The following is an 18833-nucleotide window of genomic DNA, read 5'->3' as shown; positions in this document are numbered from 1 at the left end:
CTATAAAACTCTTAGAGGAAAACATAGGAAGAACACTCTTTGACATAAATCACAGCAAGATCTGTTTTGATCCACCTCTTAGATTAATGGAAATAAAAACAAAAATAAACAAATGGGACCTGATGAAACTTAAAAGCTTTTGCACAGCAAAGGAAACCATAAACAAGACAAAAAGACAACCCTCAGAATGGGAGAAAATATTTGCAAATGAATCAACGGACAAAAGATTAATCTCCAAAATATATACAGCTCATGCAGCTCAATATTAAAAAAATAAACAACCCAATCCAAAAATGGGCAGAAGACCTAAATAGACATTTCTCCAAAGAAGACATACAGATGGCCAAGAAACACATGAAAAGCTGCTCAACATCACTAATTATTAGAGAAATGCAAATCAAAACTACAATGAGGTACCACCTCACACCAGTTAGAATGGGCGTCATCAGAAAATCTACAAACAACAAATGCTGGAGAGGGTGTGGAGAAAAGGGGAACCTCTTGCACTGTTGGTGGGAATGTAAATTGATACAGCCACTATGGAGAACAGTATGGAGGTTCCTTAAAAAACTAAAAATAGGGACTTCCCTGGTGGTGCAGTGGTTGGGAATCCGCCTGCCAATGCAGGAGACATGGGTTCGAGCCCTGGTCCAGAAAGATCCCACATGCCGCGGAGCGGCGAAGTCCGCATGCCACAACTACTGAGCCTGCTGCCTGGAGCCCGTGCTCCGCGGCAAGAGAGGTCACCTCAATGAGAGGTCTGCACTCGGCAACGAAGAGTAGTCCCCTCTCGCGCAACTAGAGAGAGCCCGCACGCAGCAACGGAGACCCAAAAATAAATAAATAAGTATTTTTAAAAAAAAACCAAAAAACTAAAAATAAAATTACCATATGACTCAGCAATCCCACTACTGGGCATATACCCAGAGAAAAGCATAATTCAAAAAGACACGTGCACCCCAATGTTCATTGCAGCACTATTTACAATAGCCAGGTCATGGAAGCAACCTAAATGCCCATCGACAGACGAATGGATAAAGAAGATGTGGTACATATATACAATGGAATATTACTCAGCCTTAAAAAGGAATGAAAGTGGGTCATTTGTTGAGACGTGGATGGATCTAGAGACTGTCACACAGAGTGAAGTAAGTCAGAAAGAGAAAAACAAATATCGTATATTAACGCATATATGTGGAACCTAGAAAAGTGGTACAGATGAACCAGTTTGCAGGGCAGAAATTGAGACACAGATGTAGAGAACAAACGTATGGACACCAAGGGGGGAAAGCGGCTGGGGGGGGGATGGTGGTGGTGTGATGAATTGGGAGATTGGGATTGACATGTATACACTGATGTGTATAACATTGATGACTAATAAGAACCTACTGTATAAAAAAATAAATAAAATAAAATTCAAAAATTTAAAGAAAAAAATAAAGCTGCATACTTAAAAAAAAAAAAAAGAAGAAGAAAAAGGAAAAGCTGCCCCCTGGGTCCAAGAACCTTCACCAGCCAGATGCCCTAAAAATGCAGAGAAATGATATTTGGCTGAGAGGGTGAGGTATTCTGGGTGGAAGGTGGCGGCCAGTCATGAAAGGAGGCTTCTGTCTTGGCACCAAAGCCTTCAGACATCTTTCGTCATCCTGTGGTGAGAGGGCGCTCACCCTGCCCTGCCTTCCTAAGCCGTGTTCACTGGACATCACTGAAAACTTTTCCAGGACCCATGGTTAATCTCCTGACCGTCAACTGCAGTTCCATGCCTTATCCTACGATACCATGAAGTGACTACAGCCCGCTGTGCCGTTTGTCCCTGAACTCAATGGCCTCAGAATGTTCTCCTTTCAGAGTATTCATTTTTTTTTTAGCAAATTTATTTTTGTCACTTTGTTTTGTATAGGCTATTACAGAGTACTGAAAAGCAATTATGTTCCCCAGTAAGCTCTTGGCTGGGAAAGGGAAGAGTCCGGGCACTACCCAGAGTTGATGGCTGAGATCTTGGAAGAGGAGCCAGGGCCCAAGGAAACTGCACAGAATATCTTCCGAAAGGGAGAACATCAGCTTGTGGATAATTGAGGGTTTGCTGCCTTGTGCAGCTGTCTGGGGCTGGAATGCAGGATGCTGGTAGGTAGGAAGGCACCTGGCGCTGCTTTACCTTCCAAAGCCAGAGGCCATCTGCGCAGCGATTCTCCCAGGAGCTCCTTGTGACGGCGACACAAGGCCAAGAGCACCCTCTCTGGTGCTGCCTGCCCCCTTCCCGGGTCTGAGGCTTACCTTTTGTGCCCTGCGTTTATCAGCTCTCTGATTCTGGTGGTAAATCCTGCTGAAGTTGGAAACGATCACAGGGACCGGCAGGGCAATGACAAGGACACCGCTCAGGGAACAGATGGAGCCGAAGATCTTCCCTGCAATCGTCTTGGGCACCATATCTCCATATCTGAGAGACAGAAAGAGAAATGGGTGTAAGGAAGAAGGGCCATTTGGGAAACAAGTCAGACTTCCCTGCCAATCATTCACTCCTTCACTCAACAATTGTTTAGAGTGCCTACTGTGTGCCAGGTACTGTGATACGACCCGGGAGTGAACAAAATAGACAAGATCCATATGTTCACGGAGCCAACATCCTACCAGGGGAAGACCATAAAGTGAATATATAAAAACATTGTGACTTCTGGCTATTTCTATGAAGAGAACAGAGGTGGATGCTGTGCCGGGTTGGGGGAGTGTGGTCAGGAAAGGCCTCTCGGAGGAGGTAACATTTAAGCTAAGATCTGAAGGTAAAGAATCCAGCCAGGCAACACCCTTGGGCAAGAGCGTGCCAGGCAGTGGGAACAGAAAGGACGGAGGCCCTGAGGTAGGAAGGGGCTCGGCTTGTTCTAGGAACAGTGAAAGGGCTAGCGGGGCTGGCGCACAGGGCGGGTGGCAGGTTCTACAAGAGGAAACTGAGGTGGCAGGTGGGGGGCCAGACCATGCGAGGTCTAGCGGGCCACGATGAGGAGTGTGGGTTTCATCCAAGTGCAAAGAAGAGCCATGGATGATTTTGAAGCAGAAGAAGAACACAATTTCATTTTTGATAACAAAAACGATGAATAATAAACCACCTTCTATTCATGTGGAGATTTATAATTTCCAAAACACTTTTATACATTTGCCTCACAGAAGCTTCATGAACCCTGTGAGCTTGGAACCCCGATCCCCATTGTACAGATGCAGGAACTGAGGCTCAGAGACATGAAGTGGGTTGTCCACGTTTGGCTACGCCTGGGAGTAAAACACACACCTCTTGCTCTCATCTCTTTTCTACTAGCCACGCTGTCTTAGAGGGGACCATGAGCTCCAAATCGCAGCCCCTGAAGCCGTGAAGCCACTTTGGGACAGTGCCGGCTACTCTCAGAGCTCAGAGAAACCTCACACCTTGGCAGCTGCCCCCTGGGACCAGCCTGCCCTGGCTCCTGCCAGCCCCAGGCAAGCAGGCCAGAGCCTCTCTCCTCCAATCAATAAGATATGCTCCACAGCGGTTAAGTGTTTAGCCTCTTCTTTATTGACATAATTTAAAGGCCAAGTTAAGAAAAGAGCTGTGATGACTCCTTTGGCCAAAGCCAGAAACACCATCTCCCCCATCTCTGCACCCTCTGGGTGTCTGGAGCAGAAACTGGCTTAGGGTGACCAGGAATTGTTGCTACTGAAATTGTCAGGCTTCAAGTCACTTGTCCTGAGGGGCCCAGGTGTCCTGGGGTCCAGAGAGGCTGTGGAAAGGGATGGGGGAGCCATTTCAGAGCTATGAAGTCCTCACCTCCTAACACTAAGGGCTTTGTGGAGGATGTGCCGTGATTGATACATACTTGGCGAGTGGATGAATGATCTCATTTAAGCCTCTCAACACCCTATGAAGTTGGCTCCTGTTTTGAGGACCATCTTCCTTCTCCTTGTGTCCAGGCCCTTTGTTCTGGCTCAAGCTGTCTCAGTCATGCCACTGACAGTAAGGCCTGTGAGAGCTCCTTCTGGGAACTTTGATGCTAGGTTTGCCTTCTCTGCCATGATACTCAGGAGTGGCTTCCAGTGAAGTGGTTGATAGAATTTGGCTTCCGAAGTTGGACAATATGGGTTCAAGACTCACCCAGCTCCACCCTAAAATAACTGTGTGACCTTTAGGCCTCAGTTTCTTTGTCTCAAAAATGAAGATAATAAGAGTAACCTAGGTCATAATCCTATTGTGACATATACAGCTCTACAAACAATAAGTACTATTACTTTTACCTAGACAGTCTGAAAACCATGGTCTCTGTTGCCGAGAAGCTGATTATTCCAAGTTCAAATCATCCCAGTGATGAAGAAAAGGGGGCTGCCCTGGAAGTGAGTCATGTTAGCTGGGGTTTTCAGATGACATGATTGAAAGGTGGACATTGGGTACATGACCATGGGTGAAAACAAAGCGTGGCGGGAGTATGTAAGAATAGCGTCAGGAAGGCTACATTTCAGTGACTGAGGTGGTGAAAAATGCTAAGGACAACAGGAATGTTGTTTCATCCACTGGAAGGAAAGCTGTGCCTACTGCTAGGCAGATGGTCTGTTGGAAACAGACGACAGAGAGAAAGCTGAACAACGCAACGCCCATGCGCTCTCTGCCTTCTCCACCAAGAAGAACATGCTTTATCTTGGGAAGGCCAGGACACATGTGGAAAAACAAAGATCCAGAGCTTAAGGTAGGGGAGGGGAGAGCAGGTGAGTGGTCAGCTGTCTTCAGTGGATTCCCATCACAGGCCCACCTGGATCCTACCCCAGGAGACAGGAGGAATGTGCAGATGGCGTTATAGAACCACTTCCCATGATGGCTGAGAAATCATGATGCAGCAGAGAGATACCAGGAGACTAGAGATGGAAAACTACTGTATCAATATATTTAAAGAAAAGGAAAGGAGGTCTGAGGAACCACAGACCAGCAGGCTTGGCCTCCATCAATTCTGCCATCCAGTTGCGGGCAGAATTTGAGAGTGGATTATTAAGCAGACAGCGTGTGAACACTTGGAAAATAAGCTGCACTGGTTCACTAAACACACATCTTGCCAGATGACCCTTATTTCCTGTTTTGAGAAGGTTAGCTGGCTGGAGGATCAGGAGACCGCTACAGACCTACTGCATCATCGTTGCAGCAAGGTGTGTTCTTGCCCCCGTTCTCTGTACCCTGGACAAGCTGGAGGAATGTGGAGGGGACAGCAATGTGGCTGGCAGGGGCTCAACAGCCATCTCGAGTCTTCCGGCCCTTCTCAAAGATAAACAACAATGGTCCCAGGACAGCAAAGGAAGTTCCTGGTTTTCATGTTACAAGGGTCTCCTTCAATGAAAGAGTAAATGAGCAAACGAAATAAAGAAGGGATCTAAAGTTAGGTCTCCAGTGGTGCATTCCAGAATTTTTTTAACAACTCATGTAAGGCCAGAAGGAGGCAGTGTGGCCTAATGATTGAGAGAGGAATCAGATCTGGGTTGAACCCGAGCCTGCTACTTACTAAATAGTTAAGTGTCCTTAGGGAAGTTATGTAACCTGAGCCTCTACCAATATAAATGGGTTTTACAAACCTAACTTACAAGGTTGTTGTGATAATTAATGAGATAATTCAGAAGCACCACTTGATGCTGTATCTGGGTAAATGTAAATTCTCTATAAAAATAGCCAGTGTGGTAGGCATCGACTGTTTTGTCTGCTAATAACTTACCCCCTCCTAGGAACTGAACCCCTCCCCTCCCCATTATGACATAAACTCTGTCCAGAGGAGCTGGGTCTCAGAGGAGCTGCCATATTCTTACAAGCCTTCCCCGATGCCCCTGCTCCCACTGGTCACAGGCAGTAAATTCAGAACAGGCATCTGACTCAAGCTGGGTCAATGAGTTCTTTCCTGGATTCATTTTTAAACAGCTTTATGGAGATACAATTTAAATACCATAAAATTCATCCACTTAAATCGTACAATTCAATGTTTTTAGTTTATTTACAAAGTTGTGTTACCATCACCAGAGTCTAATTTTAGAGTGTTGTCATCACCCCCAGTAGAAACCTAGCACCCGTCAGCAGTCAGTGACCATTGTACACCTCACCCTTCAGCCCTAGGCAACCACTAATCTACTTTCTGTCTCTATGGATTTCCTTCTTTTGGACATTTAATATAAATGGAATCATACAGTATGTGGCCTCTTATGCCTGACTTCCTTCACTTAGCATAATGTGCTAAGGGTTCAAGGTTCGCCCATGTTGTAGCATGTATCAGTACTTCATTCCTTTCTTATGGCTGACTAATATCTCATCGTATGGATAGACCACATTTTGTTTACTCATTCATCAGTTGAGAGACATTTGGATTGTTTCTACTTTTTGGCTATTATGAGTAAACTCTGCTATGAAAATTTGTGTACAAGTTTTGGTGGGGATATATGTTTTCATTTCTCTGGGACTCATGTGGTAACTCTTATGTTTACGAGTTTGAGGAACTGGTGAACTGTTTTCTAAAGTGGCTGTGTCACTTTACAATCCCACTAGCTATAAATTAGGGTTCCAATTTCTCCATATCTTCACCAACACTTGTTACCATTTGTCTTTTGATCCTAGCTGTCCTAGTGGGTGTGACATGGTATGTCATTGTGTTGTTTTTTTTTCACACGTGTTTAAAAATTGAAGTATAGTTAATTTAGAATGTTGTGTTAATTTCAGGTGTACAGCAAAGTGATTCAGTTATATATATAATATATATTATATATAATATGTATATTCTTTTTCAGATTCTTTTCCCTTAAAGGTTATTACAAGACATTGAATATAGTTCCCTGTGCTATATATTAGGTCCTTGTTGTTTATCTATTTTATATATAGTAGCGTGGATCTAATCCCAAATCCCTAAATTGTCTCTCTCCCTCCCACCTCCACTATCCCCTTTGGTAATCATAAATTTGTTTTCTATGTCTGTGAGCCTATTTCTGTTTTGTTAATAAGTTCTTTTGTATCATTTTTTTTAGATTCTACATATAAGTGACATCATATGATACTTGTCTTTGTCTGTCTTACTTCACTTAATATGATAATTTCTAGGTCCATCAGTGTTGCTGCAAACGGCATTATTTCATTCATTTTTATGGCTGAGTAATATTCCATTGTATATATATACCACATCTTCTTTACCCATTCATCTGTTAATGGACATTTAGGTTGCTTCCATGTCTTGGCTATTGTGAATAGTGACTGGGGTGCATGTATCTTTTTGAATTAGAGTTTTCTCCAGATATATGCCCAGGAGTGGAATTGCAGGATCATATGGCAACTCTATTTTGAATTTCTCACTGTGGGTTTGATTTGCATTTGCACTGTTGGCTAATGATGTCGGTCAATTTTTTTCTCCTCCCCTGGATTTTTACCCTTGAGATCAGATCAATCTCTTTCTTTCTTTCTTTCTTTCTTTTTTAAAATTAATTTATTTATTTAATTTATTTTTTGGCTGCATTGGGTCTTCATTGCTGGGCGCGGGCTTTCCCTAGTTGTGGAGAGCGGGGGCTACTCTTCGTTGCAGTGCGCAGGCTTCTCATTGCAGTAGCTTCTCTTGTTGCAGAGCACGGGCTCTAGGTGTGCAGGCTTCAGTATTTGTGGCATGTGAGCTCAGTAGTTGTTGCTCACGGGCTCTAGAGTGCAGGCTCAGAAGTTGTGGTGCACGGGCTTAGTTGCTCCATGGCATGTGAGATCTTCCTGGACCAGGGCTCGAACCCACATTGCCTGAAATGGCAGGTGGATTCTTAACCACTGCGCCACCAGGGAAGTCCCAATCTCTTTCACAGAAGTGGAAACTGCAACTAACAAAGCTCTGGAGCTGTTGGCAGCCATGCTTTCTGCCATGGGGAAAAGCCAGATTGTAGTTAGAAAGGGAGCAGGCTGACAGTAGAAAGAGATGAGAGGTGAAAAGGGAAATCTGATGGAGGTTCGAGTTCCTGTCCTAATTCTTACTGATGACCAGCTTTACTTTTGGCTTTCCTGTGGCTTGGTTGTGCAAGCCTTCTTTTGACTCTGCATACTAACAAATTATTGCTTTTGTTTAACCTTCTTCCATTTGGTTCCTATAACAATGACAATGATGATAATGATGGTGATGATGGTGATGATGCTGGTTATGATGAGGCTATGACTGATTATTTCTAATCAAGCTCTTCAAATTTCTAAATCACAGCACTACTATGAATTGACGTCTTTTGAAGTCAAAAGGATTTTTAACAGGTTGTAATCGTGGGTGAAATCAACCAGATTAATTTTAACAAAGATAAATGACAACACCAGCATTTTGATTCAAATGATCAATGACTTGTATAGCTGATGAGAGAGACCAGCTTAAAAGCTATTCAAGTTAAAAATCACTGGGGGGAATTAAGTTTAACATAGCCACCAGTGTAACGGAGCTGCTAAAGACCTCATGTCGCCTTAGGCTGGACTGCTAGGAGTACATTGTCCAGAAAAAGGGAGTGGGTATTCAGACTGTGCTCCTTGGTGCAGACCACTTCTAGGCTGCTGTGTGGAGTTCTGGGCACTACATATTGTATAGGATATAATTAACTGGGTCATGTCCAGAGAAGGGAGGGTGAATTGTCTGGAAATCCTCTCATAGGGGAAACGATCAAAGGGACAGGATCGTTTGGCCTAAGAAGAGGGGATGGAGAATGGAAAGATGAAAGGCAACAATGTACTGGAGACTGTGCTAGGAACTTTGGCATCACTGGGTCTCACAAAAGCCCGTCAAGTGGGGCTGAGGACCCGGTCCTGAGAGGACAGTGACTTGTTCAAGGTCCTCAAGTAGTAAGAGGCAGAACTGAATGGGTTAAAACCCAGGTCAGTCTGTTTCCATTGTCCTGCTCTGTCCCTCACATCCTGCTTCTCCAGGGGAGAGGGTGGTCATGGGGAAGGGTGGCCATGGGAGAGGGCTCAGAGGAGTCAGCTGGCGCTCACCCCCTTCTCAGCATCTCTGCCCACTCTGTGGTAGCAGTACAGCATAGCGGTTAAGAGTGCGGATTCTGGGCAGCAGACTATCTGGGGCAAGTCCTGGTTCTACCACTTGTTAGCGGGGTGACTCTTGTGCAAGTTACTTCTTTGTCCTCAGTTTCCTGGGACTGATAAAATAATAGTACCTACATCACAGAGTTGTTGTGAGGGATCAGATGAGTTACCATTTGTGAAAGGCTCAATTCTGGCACATATTAAAAACTTATTATAAATGTTTATTAAATAAATCCTAGGCCCAGACCACCATCGTTTCTTGACTGGACTTCTGCAAAAGCCCCTTAACCAGACACGTCACTTGCACTTTTGTTTCCCTTTAATTCACAAAGAACCATAGTCTTAGAGTGCAAATCCAAGCACGTCATTCCCTTGCTCAAATCACTTCAATAAATGTTGGTCGAATGTGTGAGTTAATGAAGAAAACATACCTTTTCGTAATGTTTTTGCAAAGACTAAATTCCCGTTACACGGTAAACGCTCATTAGACAGCAGCTGTTAAGGTCGTAATGACTGTGATGGGCAGTGCCCTTTGTCCCACGGCCCCTCCTGGGCCCACCTGGGCAGGAACACTGAGGTGCTGGAGCTGACAGTGATTTTCTAAGTCCTCGTGGCCTCTGTGGCCTATTTTCTCCATGGAATTTTGAGGAAGGAAAGGGGTGAGGAAAGAAAAAACAGAAAATGTCGTGGCCTAGAAAAAACATTTTTTTAAGCCATAGCCTTATTTCCTTTCTGTCTTCCTCGTTTCAGGCAAATAAGGACTCCCCTCCCCCACCTCCCATCCTGGCTCTGAGGGTGGAGAAGCGTAAGGGACAAGAAAGCCTCTCCTGGAGGTGACATGCCACGCATACGGGAGCTGTGGGGTGCTCAGCCCAGACCTAGGGCTCACACGCAGCCCTTAGCTGGGGCCAGCGTGGAGCCAGCTGTCTGCTGCTGACTGGGTGGGGCTCAGGGGCTCCCTGCTTCTCTCCCAGCACATCCTCGGTAACCCGCAGTGATGTCTGGGCTGCGGCAAGAGCAGGGAAGCTCACCCCCCTAATATGGAAGGCTAATTAATTTGTATTAGGGCTTAGGGATAATTAAACTTTTTATCTGAACTTAAGCTGCACAAACCACCGGCCTTGTACAATTAATTGTTACCTTCATTCCCTCCTCCAGGGGCTGAGAGATAAGCGCAAGCCAAGCTCCCCCCCGTCTGATTCTGTCTTCCTCTCAGGTAGGGGTAAGGCTGCCCAGCTGGTGGGGAGTGCATTCTTTACTGGAGGCCCGGCCACCGCCCATTCGGGGTCCAGCTGCTGGGAGCTCTGGCACGGAGGCACGTCCTTGATGAGTTTCTGCAGGGAGGGGGTCTCCGCCTCACTGCTACACCCACTTCTACACCCACCTTCTGCACTGAGATGCCCCTGAACTTGGCTTCTGCCTTTGCTCCTAGACCCTCCGGTGCTGGAGATGCAGATGAGGATGAGAGCTGTCCTCGTGGCTGGGGTCAGGGTGAGGAGGGGAGTTAGGGCAGCCTAGGCACCACAGCGGTTCCAGGTTCTCAGACCCCTGTGGCTGCCTTCTTGTCCGGGGGCAAAGGACAATGGGAGACCACCCCGGAGGACACAAAAGCCACCAGCCTGGCTGATAAGTTCACCCCGTGAGGAACATCTGGTCGGCCCCTTTTCACGTCCAAATCCCCTCCTACAGAGCGGCACTGCTATAATCTTTTTTGTTTTTTGAGCTCTTAAATCATGTCAGGTACTGCAAATACATGATCTCCTTTGTTCCTCCCAGCAACCCTAAGCAATAGATGCGATGATTACCTTCATTTTACAGGTAGGAAACTGAGGCACAGAGTAATTAAGTAACTTGGCCAGCCAGCTGCAGAACCGGGACATGGATCAAGCCTCTCAGATTTCAAAGTCCCTACACACACTCCTAGTTACGACGGCCCAAAGCCAGGGTCCCTGAGGAGCCAACATGGTGGGCAGCAGTCTGGTTAAAGAGCAAGGGGGTACTTCAGAGGTGTCTGGATCTAGGGCAGCCGCCTAACCATACCCCTGCGCTGCTGATTCTGGAGGAGGGGGACTTGGGAAATGAAATGAAAGCTCCGTATTACTCCTCCTTCCTACAACACATCCTTCCTCTCCCGAAATAAAACCACCACACCTCTGATCACCACCCTACAGCCAGGCACTCTCCTGGGCTCACCTGCAAAGTGAGCCCCAGCAGCAAGCCAGGAGCCAAAAGGATGGGTTGGCATTTTGGAACCTTGAGGTTCCTCTGAAGACCTTGGGGGGTGGACCCAGAGAGGAGAGCTGAGGCTCAGAGCAGGGGAACTTATTAACAATCACAGTGACAGTTCAGTAATAGTTTATTTTTACTTAGCATCAATATGTGCCATTCAATCTTCATAACAGCCTTATGAGGTATAATTAGCCCCCTTTTTGAGATGAGGAAACCGAAGTTCAGAGAAGTTAACATGCTCAAGATCATCAGCCATGGGCTTCCCTGGTGGCGCAGTCGTTGAGAATCTGCCTGCCAATGCAGCGGACGCGGGTTCGAGCCCTGGTCTGGGAAGATCCCACATGCCACGGAGCAACTAGGCCCGTGAGCCACAACTACTGAGCCTGCGCGTCTGGAGCCTGTGCTCCCCAACAAGAGAGGCCGCGATAGTGAGAGGCCCGCGCACCGCGATGAAGAGTGGTCCCCGCTTGCCGCTACTGGAGAAAGCCCTCGCACAGAAACGAAGACCCAACACAGCCATAAATAAAATAAATAAATAAATAAAAATTAAAAACAAAAATTCCTCTAAGATCATGAGCCAGTCCAAGCCAGTGTTCCAAATTGGGCTTGTCTGACTGCAAGGCACCGTCTTTCCATGCCCTCCTGCAGGAGGAGAGAGACGAGCCAGAGGGCTTGGCTAGTCCACAGGAGAAAACAGCTTCAGGAAAATGGAGACACTTTCAAAGTGGTGTGAGCCCAGACACCCTGCTGGGAAGCTCTCAGGTGCTAAGGGAGGAGTTCTGGGTTCTGCCAGCAGAGAATCCTGGGCAAGGGGCATGTGTGACCTCTCCAGGACTTTGCTGTGGCTGGCCTGCCCTCAGGGGCGCAGCCGGTCACAGCTGCAGGCTCTTGGCCACTGGGAGTCTGTGGCGATAACCTCCTTATTTTGCCACCTCAGTAGCAATTGTGCTGGGTGACAAAGCTGTTCTTCTAATCCAGCCTTCTCAAACTTTAGTGTGCATCGGAATTGTGTCAAAGGCTTGTTAAAACATAGAGTGCTAGGCCCCAGCCTCAGACTTCTGATTGTGGAGGTCTGGAGAAGACCTGAGAATCTGCATTCTAACCAAGTTCCTAAGTGACACTGATGCTGGTGACCTGGGACCACACTTTGAGGACCACTGCTCTCAACCAGCCTCTCTCCGGAGGTCGCAGATCTTCAGACGCACAGAATGTCAGAGCCAGAAAATGGTGGCAGCAACCAGACTCAGACCAGTCACTGCACCTATGAGGAAACTGAGAGCCCAAGGTCATAAATCAGTTGAGAGCTGGCCTGATCACTGGAGGAATGCCCTGCCCATCGTGTGTACTCCACACACACCAACCTGCATGGGCCCACAGCTTCTATCCCATCCCTCTGGATTGATTGATTCATCAGACCCCTGCTGGATGTCTGCCTTGTGTCTGTCACTCTGCTAGGTGCTGGGGATACAAAGCCAGATAGACATGTCCCTTGCCCTTAAGGAGCTTATGATCTCATGAGGAAGACAGACAAGCAAATCATGATGATGGTTCAGTGTCCTTACACTACAGGAAGGTTGTATACAGGGTCCTGTGTGAGCACTAAGGAGGGACCTCTAGATCAAGCTGGAGGGTGGTCAGAGGACCTCCCAGAGGCAGTGGCACAGGGCAGTTTCCTGAACCGTAAAACAGTAGGGCTTGCCTACTATAAGGAATTACTGGAACTCTAAGGAATTACTGGCTGGAGGAAGATGAGGAGATTAGGCTGGAGAGGTGGTCACATGAACTTTCTCCTGGGTTAATCTGAGGAATCTGAACTTTCTCCTAAAGTAAGAGGATTAAATATTCATCTTTGAAAGAGCACTCTGAAGCAGAGTGGAGGATGGGTTGGATGGGGATGAAGGGAAGCCAGTTAAGAGGCTACTGCACCAGTCCAGGCAGGAAATAATAATGCCAGAACCAAGGCAATGGCAGTGGGGATGGGACAGAGGAGATAGACATGGCTCATTTAGGAAGCAGAACCTGGGGGACTTGGTAACTGACTCAGTGTGAGGGTGGAGGGAAGGGAGGGACCCCGGGGGGCACTCAGGCTTGGAGGATGGGGCAGACCCTGTGTACATCTCAGCCAAGCTCCCACCCTCCCTTGCTCCTGCTGTCTACACTCTGCACACTGAACTTATCTCTGCTCCCGGAGGCATCAGGCTCCTCCTTGACTTCAGACCTTTAGCCAGGCCCTTCTCTCTCCTGGGAACTCTTTCTCTTTCCCAGGCAACAGCTACCCATCTTTCCAGATGCTGTTCAAATGTCACCTCCCTCAGGCTCTCGAGTTTCACTCATTCCTGTGTCTTTCCATCTCCATCAGACCCCTTACTCCTTTATGCCTTGCTATACCTCTCGAAATGGCTGTTTTTGCCATTGGCAAAAGTGCAATCTGAGCACAGGGCTCTCTGTGTCTGCATCCCCGGGGCCTGGCATGTTGCAATGTGCACAATTGGGACTCAACACTCAGAGTGAATAAGAGAAAAAGCAGCAACTCTGTTATGTGTTCCATGGACAGTAGGGGCCTCCAGGACTGACTCCTGGGATCAGACTGCAGGCTCCAGGAGGGCGGAGGCTGTACCCTCCGTACCCGGAACCGTGCCTGGCACATGGTAGGCACTCAGGGTATTTGCTGAATGAGTGGATGAACTATGAACAAATTAGCAGTGGAACTGCTGACCCTAGCGGATCAGACCATCAGGGAGCCCTTCGGCTGCAAAACATCTAAATCCTGAATAGAATACACTTTTTGAGGCATTGTTGAGTTCACTCGAAGTAGCGGAAATGTAATTTACCCCTAATAAAAAGGAACAAACCACAAGGGAACATCACAGCTGGCAGGAGGGTGCAGTAAGCAGAGGGAGGAACACTGTTGCTCTGAGGGCATGTACCGACGACAGCCCGGTGACCTGCGACCCATCACTGGGAAACTGAACTTTGGCCCAATGGCAAAAAGGAACTTTCTCCGAGTTTTCCACTTAAGCCAGGCCCAGCACATGGGCTGAAGTGCTCCCAAGATGGTAGTACTACCTAGCTTATGGGCAAACCCGATTTAAATACTGTCCTGAGGAAAACACCTTTAACTGGGGCCTTCAGGATTCCTACAGATTAAAATCATGTAAATGTGAGTTTGCTTAAAAAAATCACAAGGAAGCAAGCAACCATGAGTGAGAGTAACAGAAAAAAAACAAACAGTAGATTTAGACCCCTCCCCCGCCCCAACCAAAGAACTTCAGATACTGGAATTGTTAGATGCAGGAGAGTTACATATGGAAATAATTTTTTTTTTCAAAATAAAGGATGGAATCACAAAGATGAACTACAATAGACCAGTATCAGGAACCACCAGGCAGATATGAAAAAGAATCAAATGGAGCTTCTAGAACTGAAAAAGTGAAATGCTAAAATTAACTATGACTGAACATAGTGCCTTAAACTGACTGGTTATCCCTAATGAGTCCAGCTTCTGGAGTAGACCTCGTCTCCTCTACCTAATCCTTAAGCACCCCCATGTTGTCACTTGGTCCAAATAGTCCTCCTAGCTGAGTCTATTCCTATCATGACCAGTAGGAGGACAGAAAGGACCAAGGAGCGGCCTGAAGCAGCCACGTCACCAAAGAAGTGATCGCTGTAGTCACATCACGGTGCTGAGTGAAGCTTGATTCCTGTAAAGACACCATCCCTTTAGCTCACACGGCTCCCGGGAAAGAGACACTAACACGGATGAAAATACAGAGGATAAGCAGACAGCAAACCAATGCTATAACTAGACAGAAATGGTGCCAGCCACCTTCGTATAAAAACCAGGGAAGGAGATGTAATCACGTTCACTACTGGTCTCCTGTCAATGGGAAAATATTCAAATGAAAATCGGAATTTGGTTATTTCTGGTGGCATTTCCTAAATACCCAGTCAGTGGTTCCCTGCTCTCTGAGTGGGCTTGCTCCGAGCGTGTTCTGCAAGGACATTTATCCTTTGGAAGGAAGAAGTCGAGGCACCACCCTGCCCTGACTGGACCCAGCTCTGGGGACGAGCCTCGTCAGACCTGGAGGGGAGCCCGTGCCCTGACTCAGGGCACCCGTGGGCCGGGAGTCACCTTGGCACAAAGTACTAGCCCCAATCTTGACGGGTACGCTCTTCTGGAAATTAGGCCTTGCTCATCCATTCTCCGCAGTCTCAGCGCTCCAGAGACTTGTCCCTGGTTTACCCCCTCTGCACCCTTGGGAGCAGAGGTTGACAAGAAAGAGTAGCACATGCATCTCGTCAAACCACGGTGCTCTCTCAGAGACCCTGTCCCGCATGCCTGCACCATCTGATTCTCCTTCTCCACATGGCCATCAAACAGCCCTTCTCCCCGGGGCGGCTTCTCGGCCTTCTGCCACCCTGGGCTGGCAAGCGTTTCTCAGGAGGGGTGAGATGTCTCCCCTACAAAGGGGACCCCTACCACAATAAGCTTTGGTTGGCACCAGGGTGGGCCTTTATGGCAGAAAGTCGGTCTGACCTTGGGAGGAAGGGGGAAGGGCCACAAAGTGCACAGCAGAGGTGGGGGTGCGGCCAGGTCGGACGCCAGATGGCACTCCCAAAGGGCATGAGCATTGAGGTCAAAGTCCACGGAGGTGATGCAGCACTAGGATGCAGAAGCTGGGGTGGGTTCGCGGCAAAGCAGACAAATTCCTGTGCACAGAGTGTTTATGGCTGTGCAGACCTTCTCTGAAGGTCCAGTCTTGTCTCTGCCAGCACACCTCTGATTCTTTCCCCTGTAGCTCCGGCTGGCATGGTGGCAGGGGAAAGAGTGGGTAAGAGGCAAGGACCTCAGTGCTGAGAGGAATCTTAGCCCCAGGCCAGGACAGATTGAGGTGCTGAGTGATTTGGCCGCTTGACCCTGTATGCGGCCACGAGGCATCCCTACTCATCATCAGCGCTCTGCCCTCCACGGCCCATCGGGTAAATCCAGTCTATTCCAACTGTCCTTCCCAAGTCTTCTCTGGCCCTCCGCCCCCCCACCCTGTACTGTCTAGTGCCACCCTCCCTCATCTTGTGTGTTCTCCCTTCCCCTCCTCACCCATCCCCACCCTCTAAGGGCCAGAAGACATTCTCTCTCTCCCATTAAGCCTTATCTGAACTGCACATCTTTCTACTCATGAGATGGGAAACTCCATGACAGCAGGCCTGGCACAGTGCTGGGCACATAGTAGGTGCCTCACAAACCTAACATCACCATCTTGAAGATAGGGTTTTACTTCTGTGTTACTGCAGCACTTCTGCCATAGTGGACACATGGTGGGCTGTTCAAAGGTACTTTTAGGGGTGGTGGACTAAATTCAGTCATCATTCTTTAGGCAGGTTTCCCCTTGAGCCTGTACCAGGACTAAATTCCTGGGTCCCCAAGACACTTAACTATTACCTCTAAGCTCATCTCAGGCACTTGAAATCCTGCTCCAGGGCCTGAGGCCAATTTCATTTTCCTCTGAGCTATGGAAAACCCAGAAGCATCCTTCTGCATCTTACATGCTGCCAGCCCTGGGCTCAGAGCTTCGGGGTTTGGTCTGGTTCAGCTCGGTGCGTTCGCTGAGCCTTGATCATCCCCCTGCAGGGTTTCTTTTGCTTTGGAAGGTGGAAATGAGCCGCGGGCTGGACTCTGCCTCACCTGACCCCACCCGAAGCCAGCTGGGGAAGGAAACAGCGAGGGGGCTGCTGCCATGGCCCTCGTCAGGCACCTGGCCTCGGACGCCTGCCTGGAGGGGCCTGGAGCCTGGCCCCTGTGGCCTCGATCTTTAATCTCTGGGTCTCTGAGCCTCTGCCTCTCTGTGTGTCTTACGCTCGCTTCTGTGAGAGGTCTCTGAGGTGTGACACCCCAGAACAGCACTCCTACAGTACACACCGGCCCATTTGCTCTCTGCCCCCAAACCCCACACCCCCATGTAAGCTGGTGACAGAAGGGGCTTTGCCTGCCTGGGTCACCTCCGCTTCGTCAGTGTTTAGTAAGCACGTTGCCTGCCAGGTAGTGGGGTTCGTTACGTATTTTTATGGAGAAATGGACGTTCAGCTGATTCTCTTTCAGTCTCTACCTCTTTTGGATCCTCATGTCCAAGCTGTTCCAGCCAGCCTTTTCTGGGCTGAGATCTGCTAGGATCAGTAAAGATAGTTTTGAAATGATTAGAGGTGGTCCTTAGGGCAGCTGGTTGTGTGTGTGTGTGTGTGTGTGTAAAATAGCATTCCCCACATACACCAAACCCCAAATAGACATATCACTTCCTCCTCATCCCATCAGAGAACTCCTCTGACATTCACAAGCACGCATACACTCACACCAGGTCAGAGATGGAAGAAACCTTAAAAACCATCTGTTTCATGCATACTGAAATATTTATGGGTGAGATGACACGTATCTGGAATGTGCTTTAAAATACTCCAGGAAAAAAGGGCAAGTGAGGAGAAAAAAGATAAAGCCAGGTAGGTAGGTGCATGAAGTTTCAGTTACCACTCTCTCCCCTTTTGTATACTCTTGAACTTTTCCAGAATAAAAAGCTGAGGGTAGAGGGGGGAACCGACTAAGTTAAAAGAAGAACCATCGACTTCAACCCCCTCATTTTCAGAGTCGCCTGAAACCACTGCTCATTTTTCACCTACGACAACCAGCCCTGCAAAATCCCTTGTTGATAATTTAATGTTTCATTTGTGTGAGGCTCATGTTGCCAACTAGATTCTTGCTTCTTGAGGGCAGGGCTGTGTCCTTTGCTATTTTGTATCATCCTATAGAGCTTAAAATAGGGCTGCGCATATGGGAAAGTACTCAATGAATAGTCGGTGCGGGGAGCTGCCTGGCCCTTGCCCCTTGGACCAAGGTCTCCTTCCATATCCCCACGTCCATGGCATTTCACTCCTTCTCCACCCTCACCCCATTCCCAGCTCCTCTCTGGCTTTTGCCAAGGTGACAGGGGATGCTTTGGTCAAGGGCGGCCCCGTTTCCTTGTTAATCAGAGCCTTCCTTCAGCCCTGGCAGCACGCTCTTCTCGTTGTCAATATCTAATTTTTTTTTTTTAATATTTATTTATTGATTTATTTGGTTGCACTGGGTCTTAGCTGCGGCAGGTGGGCTCCTTAGTTGTGTCTCACGGGCTCCTTAGTTGTGGCATGCAAACTCCTAGTTGCAGCATGCATGTGGGATCTAGTTCCCTGACCAGGGATCGAACCCAGGCCCTCTGTATTGGGGGCGCGGAGTCTTATCCACTGTGCCACCTGGGAAGTCCCCTAATTTAATAAAATCTAAATGGATAAAGGCAGGTGGGCTTGGGGGTTGCTACAGGGCTGGCAGGGCCCGTCTCCCAGGCGCCCCCAAATTCCCACGTGACCACACACATTACGTTGTAACCAAGCCCCTGTACTCTGAGCTCTCCTTTGTAACATTTCTGCCCTCTGCCCTTCAGTTAACCTCCAGAGCTGCGGGCCCAATGTGACTACTGCGTGCGGGGAAGGGAACACGCCAGGTCAGTCCCAGGGCTCCGCGTGGCCTCCACGACACCGGCAGCCTCTGCGGGAAACACAACTGCAG

The 18833-nt window shown here is 48.0% G+C and overlaps 1 protein-coding gene across 3 annotated transcripts in view; it reads right to left on the bottom strand.

The window, feature by feature from the left end:
- KCND3 (potassium voltage-gated channel subfamily D member 3) overlaps positions 1-18833 on the bottom strand; it is a 229721-nt gene that overhangs the window by 15307 nt on the left and 195581 nt on the right. For all 3 annotated transcript variants that reach the window (XM_082380122.1, XM_082380124.1, XM_082380123.1), the window contains exon 3: positions 2275-2437. In XM_082380122.1, coding sequence (XP_082236248.1) covers positions 2275-2437 — 163 coding nt within the window. The remainder of the gene's footprint in view (positions 1-2274; positions 2438-18833) is intronic.

The sequence above is a fragment of the Balaenoptera borealis genome (assembly GCF_965194805.1).
Source record: "Balaenoptera borealis genome assembly, chromosome: 1".
Taxonomy (NCBI): domain Eukaryota; kingdom Metazoa; phylum Chordata; class Mammalia; order Artiodactyla; family Balaenopteridae; genus Balaenoptera; species Balaenoptera borealis.
The sequence above is the reverse complement of the archived record's forward strand: the minus strand, read 5'-3'. Positions and strand labels throughout refer to the sequence as shown.